Source organism: Dendrobates tinctorius, unplaced genomic scaffold, assembly GCF_039654945.1.
Source record: "Dendrobates tinctorius isolate UK_male_01 unplaced genomic scaffold, ASM3965494v1 ptg000115l, whole genome shotgun sequence".
Taxonomy (NCBI): Eukaryota; Metazoa; Chordata; class Amphibia; order Anura; family Dendrobatidae; genus Dendrobates; species Dendrobates tinctorius.
The window spans coordinates 46,985-68,610 of record NW_027361783.1 but is presented as its reverse complement, the minus strand read 5'-3'; the positions used below and the strand labels follow the sequence as shown (position 1 = coordinate 68,610).

The 21,626-nt window shown below is 44.1% G+C and overlaps 1 protein-coding gene across 1 annotated transcript in view; it reads right to left on the bottom strand.

Moving 5' to 3' along the window:
• Positions 1–21,626, bottom strand: part of NUP153 (nucleoporin 153) — a gene marked incomplete at its 5' end in the record, with an annotated part of 122,124 nt that overhangs the window by 53,521 nt on the left and 46,977 nt on the right. Inside the window, one exon of the mRNA XM_073590052.1 lies at positions 14,966–15,118. Coding sequence (XP_073446153.1) covers positions 14,966–15,118 — 153 coding nt within the window. The remainder of the gene's footprint in view (positions 1–14,965; positions 15,119–21,626) is intronic.

Genomic DNA, 21,626 nt, shown 5'->3' with positions numbered 1-21,626 from the left:
GGTGCAAAGATAAGGGAGGCGGGGGTGTAAAACTCTGAAGAATATGCCATTATACTACTTTCTACGCTATTTAGGTACGGACATATATGCAGTTCCGGTTTTCTTGCAATATTATTGGCTTACAAAGTGAAGCATTACCATGATGCTATTGGTACTTGAGAACCTTGCATAATTAAGCAAAAGATTATAAAAGATGTGACTAAAATAAAGGGGCTTGGTGATCTGCCTCGATCCTCCCGTACAGAGACCCCAGTCTCCGTGTGGTCATTTGAGTTGCTAGCAACACTGGAATAATTTGGAAATCACTGGATCAACCGTGAAGGGTTAATTTAGCCCTCCCAAAATAGCTACCTCGACAATTTCACACAAAACTCCAAAAATGGGCCAGACAAAAGTATTGGCACCCTCAGCCTAATACTTGGTTGCACAACCTTTAGCCAAAATAACTGCGACCAACCGCTTCCAGTAACCATCAATGAGTTTCTTACAATGCTCTGCTGGAATTTTAGACCATTCTTCTTTGGCAAACTGCTCCAGGTCCCTGATATCTGAAAGGTGCCTTCTCCAAACTGCCATTTTTAGATCTCTCCACAGGTGTTCTATGGGATTCAGGTCTGGACTCATTGCTGGCCACCTTAGAACTCGACAGTGCTTTCTCTCAAACCATTTTCTAGTGCTTTTTGAAGTGTGTTTTAGGTCATTGTCCTGCTGGAAGACCCATGACCTCTGAGGGAGACCCAGCTTTCTCACACTGGGCCCTACATTATGCTGCAAAATTTGTTGGTAGTCTTCTGACTTCATATCGCCATGCACACGGTCAAGCAGTCCAGTGCCAGAGGCAGCAAAGCAACCCCAAAACATCAGGGAACTTCCACCATGTTTGACTGTAGGGACAGTGTTCTTTTCTCTGAATGCCTTTTTTTTTCTCCTGTAAACTCTATGTTGATGCCTTTGCCCAAAAAGCTCTACTTTTGTCTCATCTGACCAGAGAACATTCTTCCAAAACGTTTTAGGCTTTGTCAGGTAAGTTTTGGCAAACTCCAGCCTGGCTTTTTTATGTCTCTGGGTAAGAAGTGGGGTCTTCCTGGGTCTCCTACCATACAGTCTCTTTTCATTCAGACGCCGACGGATACTACGGGTTGACACTGTTGTACCCTTGGACTGCAGGGCAGCTTGAACTTGTTTGGATGTTAGTCGAGGTTCTTTATCCAACATCCGCACAATCTTGCATTGAAATCTCTTGTCAATTTTTCTTTTCCGTCCACATCTAGGGAGGTTAGCCACAGTGCCATGGGCTTTAAACTTCTTGATGACACTGCGCACGGTAGACACAGGAACATTCAGGTCTTTGGAGATGGACTTGTAGCCTTGAGATTGCTCATGCTTCCTCACAATTTGGTTTCTCAAGTCCTCAGACAGTTCTTTGGTCTTCTTTCTTTTCTCCATGCTCAATGTTGTACACACAAGGACACAGGACAGAGGTTTAGTCAACTTTAATCCATGTCAACTGGCTGCAAGTGTGATTTAATTATGGCCAACACCTGTTAGGTGCCACAGGTAAGTTACAGGTGCTGTTAATTACACAAATTAGAGAAGCATCACATGATTTTTCGAACAGTGCCAATTAGAGTTGAGCGACTTTGGTCGGATCGGGTTTCATGAAACAAAATTTGTTTCAGATGAAACTGGTCCGACTGGGGCAAAAAAAGTTGGAGTTTCGTCCGAAACCCGACCCCAATGCAAGTCAATGGGGAATAAAAGTCGGCATTGAGTGGATGACTGTCATCCACTCAATGCCGACTTTTATTCCCCATTGACTTGCATTGGGGTCGGGTTTCGGACGAAACTCCAACTTTTTTTGCCCCAGTCGGACCAATTTCATCTGAAACAAATCTTGTTTCATGAAACCCGATCCGACCAACGTCGCTCAACTCTAGTGCCAATACTTTTGTCCACCCTCTTTTTTATGTTTGGTGTGGAATTACATCCAATTTGGCTTTAGGACAATTCTTTTTGTGTTTTCTCATTTAAGACAAATTAAATGAAGATAATAATACCAAAGAATTTGTGTTTGCAATCATTTTCAGGAAGAAACTGAGTATTATCTGTCAGAATTGCAGGGGTGTCAATACTTTTGGCCACAACTGTATATACTTCGAATATTTAGTCAATTTCTACACATTGTGATAATTTACAGAATAGCTGACAATAGTTGTAGCGCCCCCCCATAGAGTTAAATTCATTTAAGCCCATTACTGTTGTCTATAGACAGTTATAATTCGGCTTAACCCATTATCAACCGCCAATACGCTTTTAACGGCGGCAGTTAAGGGTACTTATGCCTCAGCGCAGCTTTTTAAAGGCGCTGTGGAATAAGTGTATAGCGGCCCCCAGAGTCGGAATTTCTACGGGGGAAGTTTGTAAATTTTCAAACTTGTGTTGCATCAACTGCATAAAAAATGGTGGCATCAAACTACTCACTACCTCCCTAGATAAATAGACTAGAGGGTACTATTTATAAAAAAGACATTTATGGGGGATTTCTGTTGCCCTTGAACCACACAAGCTCTGCAAATATGACTATCTAATATATAAAGCTCAAGTATGTATGTATGTATGTATGTATGTATGTATGTATGTATGTATGTATGTATGTATGGGATTAGCATCCGCACCGTCGCAGCTACAGCCACAAAATTTGGCAGTCACACATCTGGACCCCGAGAGTGTCCTAGGCTGTTGTGAGGCGAAATTTTAACCCCGCGCGTTCCAATTCACCAAACAATTTTGCCCCATCTACATAATGGGGAAAAAGTGTGTGTATCAAGCCCCGCCCCTCATTATGATGTTTTAATGGTTGCCATGGCGACGCTGTCATCATAGGTTGCAAGCCCCGCCGCTCATTATGATGTCATAATGGTTGACTATGGGATGGAGGAAGTGTGATGGGTATATGGGCACTGGACTATGGGATGGAGGATATGTATGATGGGTATATGGGCACGGGACTATGGGATGGAGGATGTGTGATGGGTATATGGGCACTGGACTATGGGATGGAGGATATGTATGACGGGTATATGGTCACGGGACTATGGGATGGAGGATATGTATCATGGGTATATGGGCATGGGACTATGGGATGGAGGATGTGATTGGTATATGGGCACTCGACTATGGGATGGAGGATATGTATGATGGGTACATGGGCACGGGACTATGGGATGGAGGATAATTATAATTTGCTATAACTAACCAAAGTTAGTTACTATGCCCGGGCAGCGCCGGGCTCTTCAGCTAGTTTCAAATAAAGTTAAATTTGTCACATCGTGCCCCTTCCTGTCTGAGTCCCTGCCTGAACTTTTTGACTATATATGGGATATTGCCACGCTCATAAGAAAGTGGGTAACAAACTGTGGAGTCCTCTTTTTGGTGTAATCTGACAAAAGTGAGATATTCAGGTCCAAAACTAGCTTTTTGTGAATTTAAACTTTTTCAATACGACGATCTAATGATATCAAATTCGGTGTCGTACCTGTGAGTTCAAATTGCTCAATATACCCCTGGATAAAATCTTTGAGGGGTGAGTTTTCAAAATGGGATCAGTTGTGTGTGTGGGGGGTTTTTCTGCAGTTTAGGCACATCTTGAAACTTGACATGGCGTTCACTCTCACAATATTGACATTAAAAAGTCAAACGGCACTACTTCCCTTCCGAGCTCTGCCATGCACCCAAACAGTGGTTTACCCCCACATATGGGGTGTACTCAGGACAAATTGCACAACTTTTGCGGTCTAATTTCTCCTGTTACCCTTGGGAAAATAAAAAAATTTGGGCAAAAAGGGCATTTTTGTGGAAATTTTTTTCAAAATGGTGTCACTTGTGGGGGGTTTCCACTGTTTAGGCACATCAGGGGCTCTCCAAACGCAACTTTGCGTCCGATCTAAATTCCAGCCAACTCTGCTGGAAAGTGGAAGGGTGCTCCTTCCATTCCGAGCTCTGCCGTGTGCTCAAACACACTGTTTGTTCTCCACATATGGGGTAGCAGCGTATTCAAGAAAAATTGCACAACAAATTTTGTGGTTCATTTTTTTTTTTACACTTATGAAAATAAAAACTGGTTCTGAAGTAAAATGTTTGAAAAAAAGTTAAATTTTAATTATTTTCCTTGCACATTGCTTCAGTTCCTGTGAAGAATGTTAAGGGTAATAAACTTCTTGAATGTGGTTTTGAGCAACTTGAGGGGTGCAGTTTTTAGAATGGTGTCACTTTGGGGTATTTTCTGCCATATAGACTCCTCAAAGTGACTTCAAATGTGATGCGGTCCCTAATAATATGGTTTTGGAAATTGTTGTACAAATTAGAAATCGCTGGTCAACTTCTAACCCTTATAACGTCCTAACAAAAAAAAAAAAAGAAAAAAAAAAAAAAAAGGGATTTTTGGTACTCACCGTAAAATCTCTTACTTGGAGCCTTCATTGGGAGACACAGTTTACCATGGGTGTATGCTGCTTTCGCTAGGAGGCTGACACTAGGCAAAAAAATGAAATGGCTCCTCCCCAGTAGTATACACCCACTGACAGGAACCAAGTACCTCAGTTAGTGTTTAAGCAGTAGGAGAAGCAACCAAAAAACTCAATATATGTACCAACTCCGCAACAAAAGGCACGTAGGCCCAAAAAACGGTACAAACAGTTAAGGAGGGTGCTGTGTCCCCCAATAAAAACACCAAGAAAGATTTTACGGTGAGTACCAAAAATCCTTCTTTTATTGCTTCATTCGGGGACACCGGTTACCATGGGACATCCCAAAGCAGTCCCCAAGGGTGGGAAACAGAAAACAATGCAAAGAAAAGAACCTAGGATGGCCAGTGCATAACTGCCGCCTGAAACACCTTCCTTCCCAGGTCTGCATCAGACGAGACATGGGCATAAAACGTCATGAAAGTGAACAATGAAGACCAGGTCGCAGCTAACAATCTGTTAAGCCGAAGCCTGGCAACAAACTGCCCAGGCTGTTTCCACTGCCCGGGTGGAGTGAGCCTTTACCCTCGGAGGAAGTTGTTAGTACTGAATGAAGTATGCCTCCAATATTGCCAAACAAAACAAAACCGGGCAATAGTGGACCTGGAGGCGACGACCCTCTTAGGCAGGTTTCACATTTGCGTTTGGAGGCGCAGCGGATGCTCGGCGTGAAGCTCCGCCCCCTGCCGTGCCTCCTGCGCCAAACGCAACATGTTGCATTTTTGTGAGTTCACCAGACCGTCAAAAGGACGCATGAGGCAGCAAAAGCATACCTGCGCACGGCCTGCGTACCCAATGCTCAAGATAGGGTACGCAGGCCGCATGCAGTGGCATGCGCCCATAGGCAGAGCTTCACGCCGAGCGTCCGCTGGGCCTCCAAACGCAAATGTGAAACTAGCCTTAGATGTCAAATAGGGCATCAGAGAGGCGAAAGGGAGCAGTCCTTGATATACTCGGATAGCTCTGACCAGATCTAACTTGTGGAGGGTTTAAGAAATCACCCAACGTAAGAAGGAAGGAACGGGCCGGAGAGCTACTGTGTCCTGATGGAGAGTCAGGAACGAGGAAAGGCAGGACAAAGCCGCTAACTCAAACTCTCCTGATGGATGTAATGGCAACTAAGAAGGCCGCTTTTATGACAAGAGAGAGGACGGAAAAACTTGAATGGACTGAAAGGGAGCATGCTGGAGTGCACACCCAAGGACAAGATTAGGATCCATCGGAGGACGAAAGGGAGGTGCCAGGTGGGCAACTCCTGGAAGTCTTTACCTGGGAACGAGAAGCCAAATCTTGTTGAGAAAGGATTGAGGAGCGGAAACCTGACCCTTAAGAGTAGTGACCAAATTTTACCCACACTCCATTGGAAGAAGGCCTTCCAATATCTGTGATAGATAAGTGCAGATGCTGGTTTTCTTGCCCTAATTATCGTCTGAATAACCTGATTGAAAAGTTCAGTCACCCTCAGGACTGTGGCCTCAACGGTCATGCTGTTGAAAACAGACTGAGAACTCTGGAGGAAGAGGGAGCCCTGTGAAAGAAAATCTGGATGGTCTGGAAACCTCCAGAGGGCATTGGTGAGCATGTTAACCAGCTCCGCATACCAGGCCCTTCTCGGGCCATGTGAAAATACCAGGATTACGGGAGTTCCTTCTGCCTATATCCTTTTCACGACTCTCGGAATAAAGGGAAGAGGCGGAAAAAGGCAAGTCAACTGAAAATGTGATCACGGGGTCACCAGTGCATTAAATCCTATGACAAGCGGATCCTGGGACCTGGCAACGAACAAAGGAACCTTGTGGTTCATCCGAGACACCAGGAGGATGACGTCTCGTGAGCCCATTCTCTGGCATATTTGAAAATAGCGGAAATTAAAGACTGATGATTTTAAACAGACCTACTGTCTAGTTAGGATGGAGTCAGAGGCGAAGGGCAAGAAGAAAAAATTGCCCTGATCTCCAGGAGATTGAAGGGGAGATCGGCTACTTAGGAATTCCAGCGACCCTGCGCTGAATGATGAAAAAAAACGCTTCCTAACTGAGGAGACTGGCGTCAGTAGTGACAACCTGCCACCAGAGAGGGTGGAAGGACCTCCTTCGATTGACTGACGCTAATAACGTCCGCCAGGTCAGGGACTGGCTCCCGTTAAGAGGCGGTAGAATGGGCCGGTCCAGGGAAGCGGTACTCTTGTTCCAAGCAGACACGGGGGCCAGATGAAGAGAATGGGTCTGAAACTGGGCAAAGGGAGAGGTCTCCTTGGCAGTAGTTATCTTCCCTAGAACTTTCATACTGTATTGTAGAGAGAGAGAAGCTGGTCGCTTAGAGTGCAGATTCCTCGGCAGAGGGATAAGAACTTCACCTTTGGAAAGATGACAAGGCTTGTGCCATGTCAAACCTCATTCCCAGAAACATCAGATGCTGGGCTGGGGTGAGGAAGAACTTCTCTCTGTTGATGATCTAGATGAGACGGTCCGGAGTGTCTAAGGCGAACTGAAGACTCTGGTCGCAGCCTTGGCGGGACTCCATCTTGAAGTGATGGATCCGAACCTGAGGATTCATCGTTTGAAATCTAAAATCAGCCGGAAAGATCAGACTTTGTCCGGGACTACGAAAAGATTAGAGTAGAACCCTGAAAAGCGATTGTTCCGGGAAAAGGGTACGATCACCCCTGAGTGTAGCAGGGAAGAGACCACCTGCAGGACTTCTGGCGCCTACGACGGATGTCTTAGCAAACGAGACCGAAAGAATAGTCCTCCTGGGAGGGAAGAGAAAATTTTATTTTTTTTTCTGTAATCCACACCTTCAACCAGAGTATGCGGCACACAGCAATGATGTTGCTGTTCTCCCCAGCGAAGCAACAGGCCGCATCCAAAGAGGCAGTCAAAGGACATTTGCCGGCATGGGCAATCTGGACTGGCAAATCCGCCATCTCATCCACAGAAGCTGCCGCTAGGATGCCCTGGCAAAACATTCTTGCCTAGGCAGACATGAACTTGCCACCAGGCGGAGGCAAAGATGGGACAAAGACTCAATCTGCCTATCCATAGCGTCCCTGAGACACACCATCTGACAGAGACAAGACTGTCTTTGAAGACAGGTGAGAAACCGGCGGATCCACCTTAGGGGACTCTGCCCATTTACCAACTAGATCAAGGAATAAAGAATGTCTAGCTGCTTCTTTCCCGGAAGCGCTTTTCAGAATGTTCCGAAAGTTTAGCCACGATAGATTCAAATTCCCTGTCATAGGAGAAAGTTTGGGAGGGACATTTTACACGCTTGCGGGAAACGTATTGTTCCTGAGGAGGTGGGGCATTCTCCCTGAGATTCAGGGTTCTGCTAACAGCCAAGATAAGGCTATTGACCATAACCTGTGTCTTTGACACCTGGTCCGAATTGGACTCAGACTGGGAATCCGCATCTGACCAAAAGGCCGCCTCAGAGGAAGGTGTCTGGGGAGAGGCGGGCATCTTAAAGGGGAACTTGAAAGAGCCCGCTTCCTGTGGTTTGTGCCCGATCTGTCCTTGTGAAGGTCACAAATCAGATTAGCTAAAGCTGACAATGAATTGAGGCTTGCAAGAGATGTCAAAAGCAATAATAAAGGATTTTGGGGATATGTCAAAAGTAAAAGAAAAGTCAAAGATGCTATAGGATTTTTACAGGATGAAAATGATGAAATGGCAAAACAGGATGTTGAGAAGGCCGAACTTTTAAATTCCTATTTTGCATCTGTTTTCTCTCAGAAAGGAAATGTAACATCAACTGTTCTTCACTGTCCTATTAAGGAAATAGAAGAATCAAGGATATCTATAAACAGAAAGATAGTAAGGAAACACTTAGCTAACCTAAATGAATTCAAGTCTCCAGATCCAGATGAATTATACCCCAGAGTACTGAAGGAGATAGCAGAAGACATTTTTGAACCCCTCTCCATAATCTTTGAAAATTCTTGGAGAACAGGAGAAGTCCCAGAAGACTGGAGAAGAGCAAATGTTGTTCCTATCTTCAAAAAGGGGAAGAAAGTGGACCCAGGCATCTATAGGCCGGTGAGTCTGACTTCTATACCAGGAAAGATATTTGAACAAATTATTAAACAACATGTATGTCAGTACCTGGATAAGAATGAAGTGATTAAACAGAGTCAGCATGGGTTTGTAACTAATAAGTCATGTCAGACTAACTTAATTTCCTTCTATGACGGAATCACTGATTGGGTGGATCAAGGAAATGCTGTAGATATAGTATATCTTGACTTCAGCAAGCATTTGACAAAGTATCTCATACAATCCTTATTGAAAAAAATGACTAAGTATGGAATGGACAAGGCAACTGGTGGATTCATAACTGGCTTAGTGATCGGACCCAAAGAGTGGTCGTAAATGGCTGCACATCCAGTTGGAAGAATGTCTCAAGTGGGGTACCACAGGGCTCTGTCCTCGGCCCTGTATTGTTCAACATCTTTATCAACGATTTAGATGAAGGAATTGAGGGTAAACTGATTAAATTTGCTGATGACACAAAGCTAGGAGGGATAGCTAATACTAGAGAAGAGAGAGAGAGGATTCAAAAAGATTTAAATAAACTGGAGAAGTGGGCAGCAACTAACAGAATGGTTTTTAACAGGGAAAAATGCAAAGTACTACATCTGGGCAATAAAAATGATAAAAGCATATACAGAATGGGAGGAATAGGCCTAAGCAACAGCACATGTGAAATAGACTTGGGTATAGTAATAGATCACAGATTGATTATGAGTCAACAGTGTGATGCAGCAGCAAAAAAGGCAAATGCAATTCTAGGATGTATTAACAGAAGCATACAGTCTAGATCACGTGAAGTCATTATTTCCCTCTACTCCTCTTTGGTCAGACCTCATCTGGAATATTGTGTCCAGTTTTGGGCACCACATTTTAAAAAAGACATCAACAAACTGGAGCAAGTTCAGAAAAGAGCAACCGGAATGGTGACCGGACTGCAAACCCTGTCTTATGAGGAAAGGTTGCAGGATTTGGGATTGTTTAGTTTGCAAAAGAAAAGACTGAGAGGAGACTTAATAGCTGTCTACAAATATCTAAAGGGCTGTCACATTGTAGAAGGGATCAACTTTATTCTCATTTGCACAAGGAAAGACTAGAAGCAATGGGATGAAACTGAATGGGAGGAGACACAGATTAGATATTAGAAAAAACTTTTTGACAGTTAAGAGTGATCAATGAGTGGAACAAGCTGCCACGAGAAGTGGTGAGTTCTCCTTCAATGGAAGTATTCAAACAGAGGCTGGACAGACATCTGACTGGGATGATTTAGCGAATCCTGCTTTGAGCAGGGGGTTGGACCAGATGGCCCAGGAGGTCCCTTCCAACTCTACGATTCTATGATTCCATGATTCTAAGGTCATGGTCAGGTGCATACGAATCACTGTCAGAGGCGTTCGGAGGACTGGTGGCGGCAGACAGATGTGAAAGATGTTCCAGGACCAGGGACTTTGATACATTTTGTAAGGTCAGGGACAGACTGATATGGCCACAGGCCACTCCGGAGGGAGGGGTGTGCTCTCATCCCAGGCCTAAGGTCATGGTAAGGTGCATACAAATCATTGAGAGAGGCGTTCGGTCATTGGTGGCGGTAGACAGATGTAAAAGACGATCCAGGACCAGGGAATGTGATACACTGTTAGGTCAGAGACCACCAGTGACATGGCAACAGCCCACTCCGGAGGGAGTGGTGTGCTCTCATCCCGGGCGTTATAGTGCTCCAGTGGGGGCAGACATGGTACAGTACTGCGCAGGACGGGGAAAACGGACCTAAAGACCACTTTCTTTTGCAGAGGGCACAGGCGTACAGGATCATAGTCGGCTTACAGGGGCATGGGCATAGGTCTGCTGGGAAGGGCAACAGAAGTAAAAGATAATATATCCTACCCATATCCAGTCCAGTCACATGGCAACAGCCCACTCCGGAGGGAGGGGTGTGCACTTATTCCTGGAATTAGAGGTTCCTGTGGCAGACATGGTGGGAGGGTTGCAGGACGGAGAGAAAAGGGAAGACTGGCCTGAGAAGCACTTTATTATACAAAGGGCACAGGTGTATTGAACCGCAGTAGGCAAAGGAAAATCTCTGCAGGGTTGTGGAAATACTGTAGTGAATGGGCTATATAGGGGGAGGGAGAGGGTAGATCCTACCCGATGCCAGAGACAGTTAGTAGATGCTGTAAGGATAGCGGTCTCCCCCTGCCGCGAGTGTTCTTCGGCTAAATGCGGGTACAACTCCGAGGGTGCATAAACTATGCAGGAGAGCAGTGTCTCAGACTGAATTACATCTGCTGAGGCACAAGAACTGATGAAGCCACGGTTGAAAAGCGTTACAGTCCGCACGATGCAGAGTGGTGGGTGTAACCAAGAACATCGGCCAGGAAAAAGAAATTGACAATCTGATTGGCTGACACGCCGGGGGGCGTGTCCATCCAGGAAGATAAGCCAGTCGGCAAGAAAAGAAGGCGCCCCTACTATTGCCGGGGGGTGTGTACCGGCAGGAGAGGATGCTCCATGATAGGAGCAAGAGCGCACCGGAAAGAGGCGCGCTTTGGAGCGAGGGCATTGCCAAGTTCTCCAGCAAGGCAAGCCCTTCTATTGGCTTGGTGAATCGCTGGGGGGCGTGTACCGGCAGGGGAGGATGCTCCGTGATAGGAGCAAATGCGTGCCGGGAATAGGTGCGCTGCGGAGCGGGGGGCGTGGCCAAGTTTGCCAGCAAGGCAAGCTCTTCTATTCAAAATAACAGTGGTGAGTGGCCAGGGTGTGGCAGCAGGAGGTGTGGCCAGAAGGTAAGGGGAGAGTGGGACACTGAGTAAGAGGTCGACCAGTGGAAAATGACCACCGCTATGCAGGATTACAAGGATAAAATGTGTCCTGAGTGACGCTATGGCCGTCGCAAAGCGGGGCCTTATGAATTAAAGCCTTAAAGCCACCCTGCTACCCGGACCTGACGTGCTACGGGGAGAGAATCATACATACATGTAAGGTGAGCCCTGCTCCACTTCGCAGATGAGGATGTCATCAGGAGCCCCCGGGTGGATGGGGGTCACTGGAATAGTAAATCCTCCTTCCCGCACAGTCTCCAGACGGTGCAGAAGACGGCATCAACCCCTTACAAGAAGGGGGGAGGCCACCGCTGGTGACTACCGTCTTCCTCCCAGCCCTCTGTAAGAAGGGTGAGGAGGGGAAAAAAGCAAAGGACCGTCCACCGGGAACCACACTGAAGCACCCCTATGGGTGACAGAGGATTAGGTCCTGCCTGCGGGTCCAATAGTGGGCAATGTGGGTGACACCACACTGCTCTCTCAGTCGCATAAGTATGGGAAAGCAGGGTGAGCGTTTACACCCTGTTACCCTGAAGATGAAGAACCTGAAAGACAAAGGGAAAAGATTAATAAAACACAACAGATGACCTTAAAAAGAAAAATGCGGATCTGGGGTTAGATCCAGGTCCACCTCCTACAGACACTAAGCTTAAACTTAGGTACTTGGTTCCTGTCAGTGGGTGTATACTACTAGGGAGAAGCCATTTCCTTGTTTTGCCTAGTGCCAGCCTCCTAGTGACAGCAGTATACACCCATGGTAAACTGCCTGACAGGCAGTAGTACACTCCCAGTGCTCCCTGCTGACACGCCCCCTCCATGTCTCTCTCGGTGTCCGGAGCTTATGGTGACGTGTCTAATACACGCCCACTGACTTCCGGTGGCGCGCCCCCAACCGGTGCTCATAATTCACAGGGTTATATAACCCTGCCACTCTCACACTTTGCAGCACTTGGGATTCGCGGTGGATACTGCGTCCACACTCCACAAATCACCACGGTAAGAGTTCTATGCATCTTATAGACAGATTTTGTGACTTCATGTCACGTCACTGCAGTATTACTATAGTACTATTCTTTACCTTCAGCAGTGGGACGGCTTCATGTGCCTCCTCACAGGATTGGTATGTAACTTAGGTAACACAAACCATCTCATCACTTACTAAGTTATATTGGCTATTATAGCACCTTTATCCTCTCCCAGGTCTATCTCACAAAGCCCAGTCACTAAGAATCTCACAGTACAATATATCGGTATGTGTGTTCTTTTCTACGTTGATCTTGTTCTTCATGATTATTTATTACTCTCTGCCAATATATATTATGTGCGATAATGTGACCGATGTCTCAGCATTTTTTCAAAAGTATTTACCTAGAAAACCCATATATTGTTGTATATACTTTCTTTTTTAATTGTATTATTTTCATTTATATTTCACAGTACACTGATGAAGGTCCTAGACCGAAACGTCTGTGTATGTATGTACTGTTGTATAATTAAAAATCACCTTTCTGCATCAGAAACCTTTGGTGTGTGCCAAGTTTATATATATTTAGTTCACGGATTGGGATCCTACTTGGGCACCACCCACAATTCTCAGGGTTGTGCCAACGGTTTTGTTCTTACACCCATGGTAACCTGTGTCCCCCAATGAAGCGATAAAGAAAATTGTTTACAAAATGTTGCTGATGCAAGTTAGACATGTGGGCAATGTTATTTATTAAGTATTTTTTGTGACATAGCTCTCTGATTTAAGGGCATAAAAATTTAAAGTTTGAAAATTGCAAAATGTTAAAATCTTGCCATATTTCCATTTTTTTCATAAATAAACTGAAGTCACATGGAAGAAATTTTACGACTAACATGAAATACAATATGAGCCCTCTGTGTCCGTACTGTTACACACTTAACATTATGGCTGGTCCAAACAATCAGGGCACTTGTTACCACCCACCTTTCGTGTCTCCCCTTTTTCCCCCTCAGATTGTAAGCTTGCGAGCAGGGCCCTCATTCCTCTTGGTATCTGTTATGAGCTATGTGATTATTATGATGTAATGTCTATCGTCTGTACAAGTCCCCTCTGAAATGTAAAGTGCTGCGGAATATGTGGGCGCTATAGAAATAAAATTTATTATTATATGTTGTTAAAAAAAATTCTTAGAATCAGCCGGATCCGTTAAAGCGTTCCAGAGTTATTACCGCATAAAGGAACAGTGGTCAGAAATGTAAAAATTGGCTTGTCATTAAGTACCAAATTGGCTCTGTCACTAATGGGGTTAACGACAAGTTAAGTCACAAGAAAACTGTCAAAAATAAAATCACTTTAAAGTGGACCTGGCACTTGATCAAAAATTTGAGCCAAATACCGTATGTTGCAAAAGTCAATGCGCTTCTATGAATCTGCCGCTCTTTTCTGTGTCATGCTGCATTACTCCATTGAGGAAGTATTTACATTTATTGCTTTTGTAGCACAATATATGAAATCTCTGCTTTTAGCCCAACTGGGCGCTTCTTCAGAGTCTTCTCTCAATTCCCCGCTCCTCCTCCTTTTATCAGACACTGCCATTCAGAGCTAGGCAGCATCTGAAACAAAGATAAGCTGTTAAGATGTGATTGGCAGGGTCAGGGAGAGGTGAACATGCAAACCCTCAGAAAAGACTCTAAAGAAATGACCACTTGGACTGCAAGCAGAGATTTCACATACTGCTCTCCATAAGAAAAATGTGAAATGTTAATATCTCTGAAATGGAGTGATGTCATGTAAGATCTCCAGTTTGCTGCATATAACATTCCAGTTTGCTGCATATAACATTCCAGTTATAGGGATTGTACCCTTTCAGAAAAGCTATCCTATATAGATCCATTTGTGGTTTTAAAAGAGTAGTAAATACATTTTAATAATAGGTTTTACTTGCCCTCTTCGGGCCCAACACAGAGAATCCACTGTTGTCTGCAGCACGGATGTCACATTGACAGCCAATGACCTCAGCGGCACGTTCAATATACATTAGCAGAGCTGCGGAGCTTAGTTGTCTGGAGCGTTGACAATATGACGCCAGTGCAGCAGATAATAAAACACTGGCAGCAGCAGCGGAGACTCAGCGCTGGACCCTGAAAAGGCAAGTTAAGCACAGAATTTTTTTTTTTTTTTCACACACTATTAACTGAGCTCACAGGAATAACTTTGCTGAAAGAGGACAACCCCTTTTAATCTAGAGGCTGATAAACCCATTGAATTACGCAGCTGAGAGGCTGTCAATTGTATTTCAGCTGTGAGAAGCTGCTGCCATGCTCTGACTTTTGCATGTACACAAGAACGCTACCACTCACTGACAGCAAACAATCAGAAAAATGAGAACCTGAAATGCAAAAGCAGAAAAATCTTGTGTAACCTCATTGTACACTAGTAAAAGCTTTATAAGAAAACTTGTGGTGCTTTATCAATAAGAGATAAAACGTGAAATAGGACGACACTTTCACAAGAATTTTTCTTTTCCCCGCCTGTGAAAAATTATATTAGCAAAGAGATTTGGTAAAACAAGCAGACCTCAAGACAGTTCTGGCTGCCCGCATTCATCGACTTGGAAACACTTACTTTGTGCTTGTCACTCCCTTGAGTTCGGCGACTGCTTGCATTTGCTACAGAGGATGACGTTAGTGAAGGTTTGATGTATAACGATGCATTGGTAGAGATGGAAATGGATTTTGGGGTCACAAGCTTCTTCACTGGAGGGTAGGAGGCTTCAACCTAAAATGTGTGAAAACCATTAGTGAGAGGTAACTAAGGAGTAAGGAATCATTAGTGTACTAACATGAAATTCCACTTAAATCATCAGATGGACACACAATATATTTTTAACATTCACTAGTCATCATTCAAGCATGTACAGACAGTGTGCCAACGTATAAACGCCAACACTCATGAATGGACAATTTCTCTGTAACAGCTGCAAGCACAAGAACAACTGCTGTAACATCCACATGTGCTAGGTAGAACAGATCCATACTGTACTACAATGTGCTCTTACACTTGGATGTAGGACACCAAACCAATGCATTCAATCAAACATTTCAGGTCATCAACGTATGGGTCAGAGTATCCCATGTTATTTTCACTTTGTTTCTATTCTAAATTCTGCCTGCTAAAGGCCGCAGTGTGGATGTGCACCTACACACTGCATTTATGCCAACAGACATTCGGGCTCATTTCTTTAGTTTGCTTTAAGTTTTTTGTACATACAGGAGCTACCCCTTTTTAGGCTTGTCGTTTTGAGCTTTCCACGGGAGGGTCTAGGTTTTGCTCTGGCCCTGTCTATTTTAAGAGTTCGGGTCATCCCGATTGGGCACACCTCCTTGTTGCGGTGGGATGGCTTTTAGACTCTTAAAAAAAAAAAAGTCAACTAAGTACCCTATGTTATTTACATGTACTATATTTACTTACTTTAGGGTATATGCTCATTTTGTTTCTATCCTAGGTTTAGTACTCGAAAACAGCACACATTTATCTGAAGGTCATTATATCCCTCAAATGATGGAAAAACAGAATGAGAGAGCAGATTTACTGCAATGATGCTGTTTATTTTTTTTAACTTTGAATATGCATTATTATACTGGAGCCTGTTTTAGATTGCATTTTGGATTTGTGCTTTTTTTGTCTTTTCAAATTAATGTTTCCATTAACGCTTTTTTCCCAAGTCTATTTTATACGTGTTTGCCTTGTTTTAACTTCAGTTTGATACTGTGGGCATAGTTTAGAGATTCGAGAGGCTTTTTCCAGATTCATCATTTGTGACTTTTCAAAAAGTTATTAAAATTTGGCACAAATGTATTCCAGCCTCCAAAAGGGGTGTTTTTATGAATATCAGAATTTAAGCAATTTTCACATTTTAAAAACCATGCAACTTCTTAATCTAAAAAGTCACAAAAATGGTTAAAGGGGTTACCTGAAACTAAGTGAATTTCATACTTTGTGTCTAATTTATTAACAGCTTTTGTTATATACTTAGAGTTCCTGCCATTCCCGCTCTACTCTTTACTTTCTTTCTTGCGATGAAATGTATGAGTCTCTCGGCATGCACTGGGGATTCTCTAATGGATCGTCAGAGGGCTACCGTTATTTACACGGTGTCCTTTTCCACCCCGTAACAGATCATCATAAGAGGGCAGCGCTACAGTCACTCAACACAGCTTTTGTCACAGCCGCTACACAGTAGTCTCCCTGCCTCCACCCATAACATGCCGCCCCACAGTACAGTCTCCCTCCCTCCACCCACAGCATGCCGCCCCACAATACAGTCTCTCTCTCACTCCCCACACAGCATGCCGACCCACAGTACAGTCTCCCTCTCACTCCCTACACAGCATGCCGCCCCACAGTAGTCTCCCTATCACTCCGTACAAATCATGCTGCCCCACAGTAGTCTCCCTATCACTCCCTACACATCATGCTGCCCCACAGTACAGTCTCCCTATCACTCCCTACACATCATGCTGCCCCACAGTACAGTCTCCCTATCACTCCCTACACACCATATCACCCCACAGAACAATCTCCATCACCACGCAACATGCCACCCCACAGTACAGTCTCCCTCTCACTCCCCACAGTACAATCTCTCTCACTCCACGAACAGCATGCCCTACAGTACAGTCTCCCTCACTCCACACAGCATGCTGCCCCACAGTACAATCTCCCTCTCACTCCCCACACAGCATGCTGCCCCACAGTACAATTTCCGTTTTACTCCCCACACAGCATGCCACCCCACAGTACAATCTCCCTTTCACTCCACACACAGCTCCAAGTACTGTCTCCCCCACAAAGTGGGGGGGTACGTACATGGGTGGACCTCTACTTGCTGTCCTCACAGGTAAAGTTTTACCATTGTCTATTTGTATACAATGATAATGTTTATATCAATATAACCTGTTTGGGCAATTTTTACTATTTGGGATTGGCGCAATGTATCATCTAATACTATATTGCAACAATGCTTTAGTTATGCCTTATCCCTCTGTAGTCCCTCTATCCCATGTATGCCCCAGGTGTTTGCCTTTGTGCTGCTATGGTCAATCTTGACTCAATTTCCCCCTTTTCCCTGTCCCTGTTCACATTTCAATAAAGTGTTCATATTATCTTTTCCAATACTGAGTCTCTTGGACTTTTTTTGATCGCTTCTCTTTCTGGTGGATATCCCCCACAAAGTATGTAGCACCTCACTATAAGATGTCCCGACAGCACAGTTCAACCCCACACAGTACGATGTCTCCACAGGATCCTTACACAGTAAGATCCCCCACAGCCAGATATACAATATGCTGCTCCCATGGTCCCCCCCAAACATGTAGTGACCAACAGTGGTTGTTTCACCGATGCACAGACTTGTGTAGAGTGTGGACTGAGGCTCCGTGAAACAAGCATTATCTAGTGACCTCATCACCCCGAACTCCAACTGACAGGAACTGATGGCTCCTTACTCCAACATTGTTTTGAAATTAAAATACTGGCCGAGGGGGATTGCAGGGCCGTTCAGCACCAGGCTGCCCCAACTGAGGGCGGAACACCACTACTTCCTGCCCTCTGGCTGTCCTGGTACACTGAGGGAAATAGCCAAAAGGCAAGGATGGGGCCCATGGTTTGTCCAAGTCTGAATCAGATGCTTGTTTCTGTATATTCAACCAAAGAACCACAAATCCTTTAGGGCAAATGTGTTGGGAGTGGGCAGTGACGTGACTGCAAGTATGCGATATGCACCAGTGAATACGAACAGAGTGCACTGTGAAGATTCACAAGACCTTTGTGCTAAACCTGGACAACCTCTTTAAATAGGTGGTCTACTACTTTTTAATTGACAAATAGGGATGAGCAAATAGCATCAGTTAACTAGTCATCCGAATAGCTATAGCGCTTACCAAAAAGCTGCATCAGGACCCCGGATACCTGGACCGCTCCTCAACAAACAGGCTCTCCTCTCACACAGCCACAACACATGCAGCTGCGGCAACGAACAGCTGATCATTGGGAGCAAAGTATCCGGCTTCCCAATGCTGCTATTTGGTAAGCGCTATAGCTATTCAGAGGAGTTATCCGAAGCTATTCGCTTTCCTTAGGATACATCATCAATGTCTGATCAGCCAGGGTCCGACACCCAGCCGATCAGCTGTTCTCTGTGTCTGCAGCCAGAACTGCTCAATTGTGGAGCTGTTCAGTCTTCTGATAGTGGCAGGGGCTGGGTACTCTACATCTGCCTTCTACTGATTTGAATAGGAAGCGGATTTGTAATATCCTGCTGCCGCCACTAGCAACAGACGGAGCAGCTCCGCAAAGGAGCAGTGTTGGCCGGTGGCTTCCGTCGACACTGAGAACGGCTGATAGACGGAGGTGACGGATCCCCGACCGATCAGCTATTGAGGGCAAATCCTAAACAAAAGGTCACCCACAAAAAAGTAGTGGACAATCTCTTTAAATGAGAGACAGTGGACAACCAATAAATTCTCCTCTTTTAAGTCCACTAGTAACTTATTGGTGGCCCATTAGTTTGCTCTCATGTGTGAATATAGTTAGTTCATGCAACTGGGCATTTTTGGGGTCAGTCCAGGTTGCGCATTAGACACCATATCGTTGCTATTAACGTACCAAACTCTGACTAGGAAGGGTTGACTAGGACTTTGTTACTGCGCTTGTTGTCTTTTTTTGTATCAGTTTTCTATGTGCCGGCCCCTGTGGATGCTATAAAAATTGAGGTATACCCATCGTATATTACCCTGACAGCATTTTATTTTATACATTTGGTGCCATTTTAATTCTGAAAAATGTAATATTTTAGTAGCATTTGGAGTCATCTGAACATACAAAGGTCACGTTCCCCATACTGGATAATCTCTGCAATATTTTTAGACCATCTACACAATAGTCATTTGCCATTTTCAGAAGGATTGCAACAGCGAAGTAAGGATTAGGCCACGTTCAGTATCTCACTTCAGTATTTGTAAACCAAAACCAAAAGTGGATCAATCTGAGGAAAAGTGTGATAAAAATACATGTACAAGTTCTGCATTTTTCACCTATTCCAGGTTTTGGCTCACAAATAAGGATGTCAAATATTGACCCAATACTGAACGTGACTCAAGGCTACAATTCTAGTGCTCATTCAGTAAAGCAATTTTTCATGCCATGAGAGCTTGTCAGGTTACACTATTACTATCCGTATAGCCACTTTTAGTACTTGTGCCATCTACTTAGACTCAGAAGGTTTTCAGAGAGAAATACTTGGGAATATAGACCTAAAAGTACATTTTAAAATGAAAAAATGTGACTCATGTCTCTTGCAATTTACTGTACGTAAAAGGTTTACATTTGTCCCCCATCGCAAAAAATCGTGTAAAGTCGCGTCACTAAAAAACAATCAATAGGGTGCATGGCCTGACTGCATGGAACACATGTGTCCCTGCTCTCCTGATAGGGATCTGCCAAGAATAACTAACATACCTCAGACATCTGAACTGCTCTCCTGTGCCATCTTGGAGTGTCAGCCTCCCGTTCATTGTGCTTACAGGAAAGTGAAACTGAGGGACAGCAGCAGAGGACCGCTCCCCCCTCCCTGCCCCGACCAAGATGGCGCTGCTGAAGAAACTGCGGCTACCAACAACCAGATGCAGCCCTGTAGCTCAAGAACTTTAAGGCAAAAAATAGAGTGATGAGGCTCCAGCAAAGCAGGTTAGCTCAGATAGGAATGAAGACCAGTTGTCCTGGGGCCTGTATAGCAGGAATGTTTACTTGCTCTAGACACTCCTTTTCCACAAGAAAGCACAAAGTCTACATGTTAACCCTTTCAATTGAAGATATGGAGCGTACACATATAGAAGCAATGGTAGATATGGTGAAGTCTAACTCTGCTCTTAGCATTCCAACTGTTGGCAGTACGAGGGAGGACTTCACTATTAACAGACATGACCTGCAATAGGTTACAAGAGTACAGGAGGGCACAGTATCCGCAGTACAGGGTATGTCAGGGTCTTAAATCCAGGCAGGAGGTTGTCCCTTTCATGTACCAAAAGGACAATTTTCGGAAATTGCTTGTGGCAGCAATATTTTGCAGCATGAGAATGTCTGGGAATGCCGAAGGTGCCAACCCTACTGAACATATTTAAAGCAGTAAAACAGGAAGAGGCGGTGCTGGGATTTAAGTAGAGGTGGAATGACAGAGGTTTCAGATCTTTTAATAGCACTAAAGTCTCATTTGCGTAGCAATTTAAACGCCGATTTGTCAGTAACGAACATAAACTGTTGCGCCTTCCACTGTTTTTTCACTTTAAACTAGAAACGTCCCAAAACGCGAGAATAAATAAAAACACTGCCTGAATGGGTGAACAGCGCACTTGTTAAATTTCCTTTTTTCTTATTTGCCCCCATGATACCTCTGGTAGAATACATTCATGTTCTAATATGTTAAGCTGGTTCTATATGCAACATTCCCTTTTCTCAGTAATAAGACAAGTCAAAATGGACAATTACATGTGTTTACCCCCATTGTTCATTTTAAAGCAAATATCTATGTCATTTGTTTTATGTTAATGGACAAGGGCTCAATCCGTAAGTGCAGAAAAAAATAAATTACAGTTTATATGCTTTACTATATTATTTTTCAAACTAAATTCAAAGTATGGTTACAGGATTCTCAGTCTGTTAACGACTAACTTAATCTGTCAATGGGATCAACCACTTTAACCCCTTCACCCCCAAGGGTGGTTTGCACGTTCATGACCGGGCCAATTTTAACAATTCTCACCACTGTCCCTTTATGAGGTAATAACTCTGAAACGCATCCATGGATCCCGGTGATTCTGACATTGTTTTCTCGTGACATATTGTACTTCATGTTAGTGGTAAAATTTTCATTCATATAACTTACGTTTATTTGTGAAAAAAACGGAAATTTAGCAAAAATTTTGAAAATGTCACAATTTTCCAACTTTGAATTTTTATGCCCTTAAATCACAGAGATACGGCACACAAAAAACTTAATAAGTAACATGTCCCACAGGTTTTCTTTACATCAGCACAATTTTGGAACCAAAATTTTTTATTGTTAGGAAGTTATAAGGGTTAAAATTGATATTTTTGCCCCCAATTTTTTATTTTCCTAAGGGCAACAGGAGAAATAGGACCCCAAAAGTTGTTTTGCAATTTGTCCTGAGTAGGCTGATACCCCATATGTGGGGGTAAAACACTGTTTGGGCACATGGCAGAGCTTGGA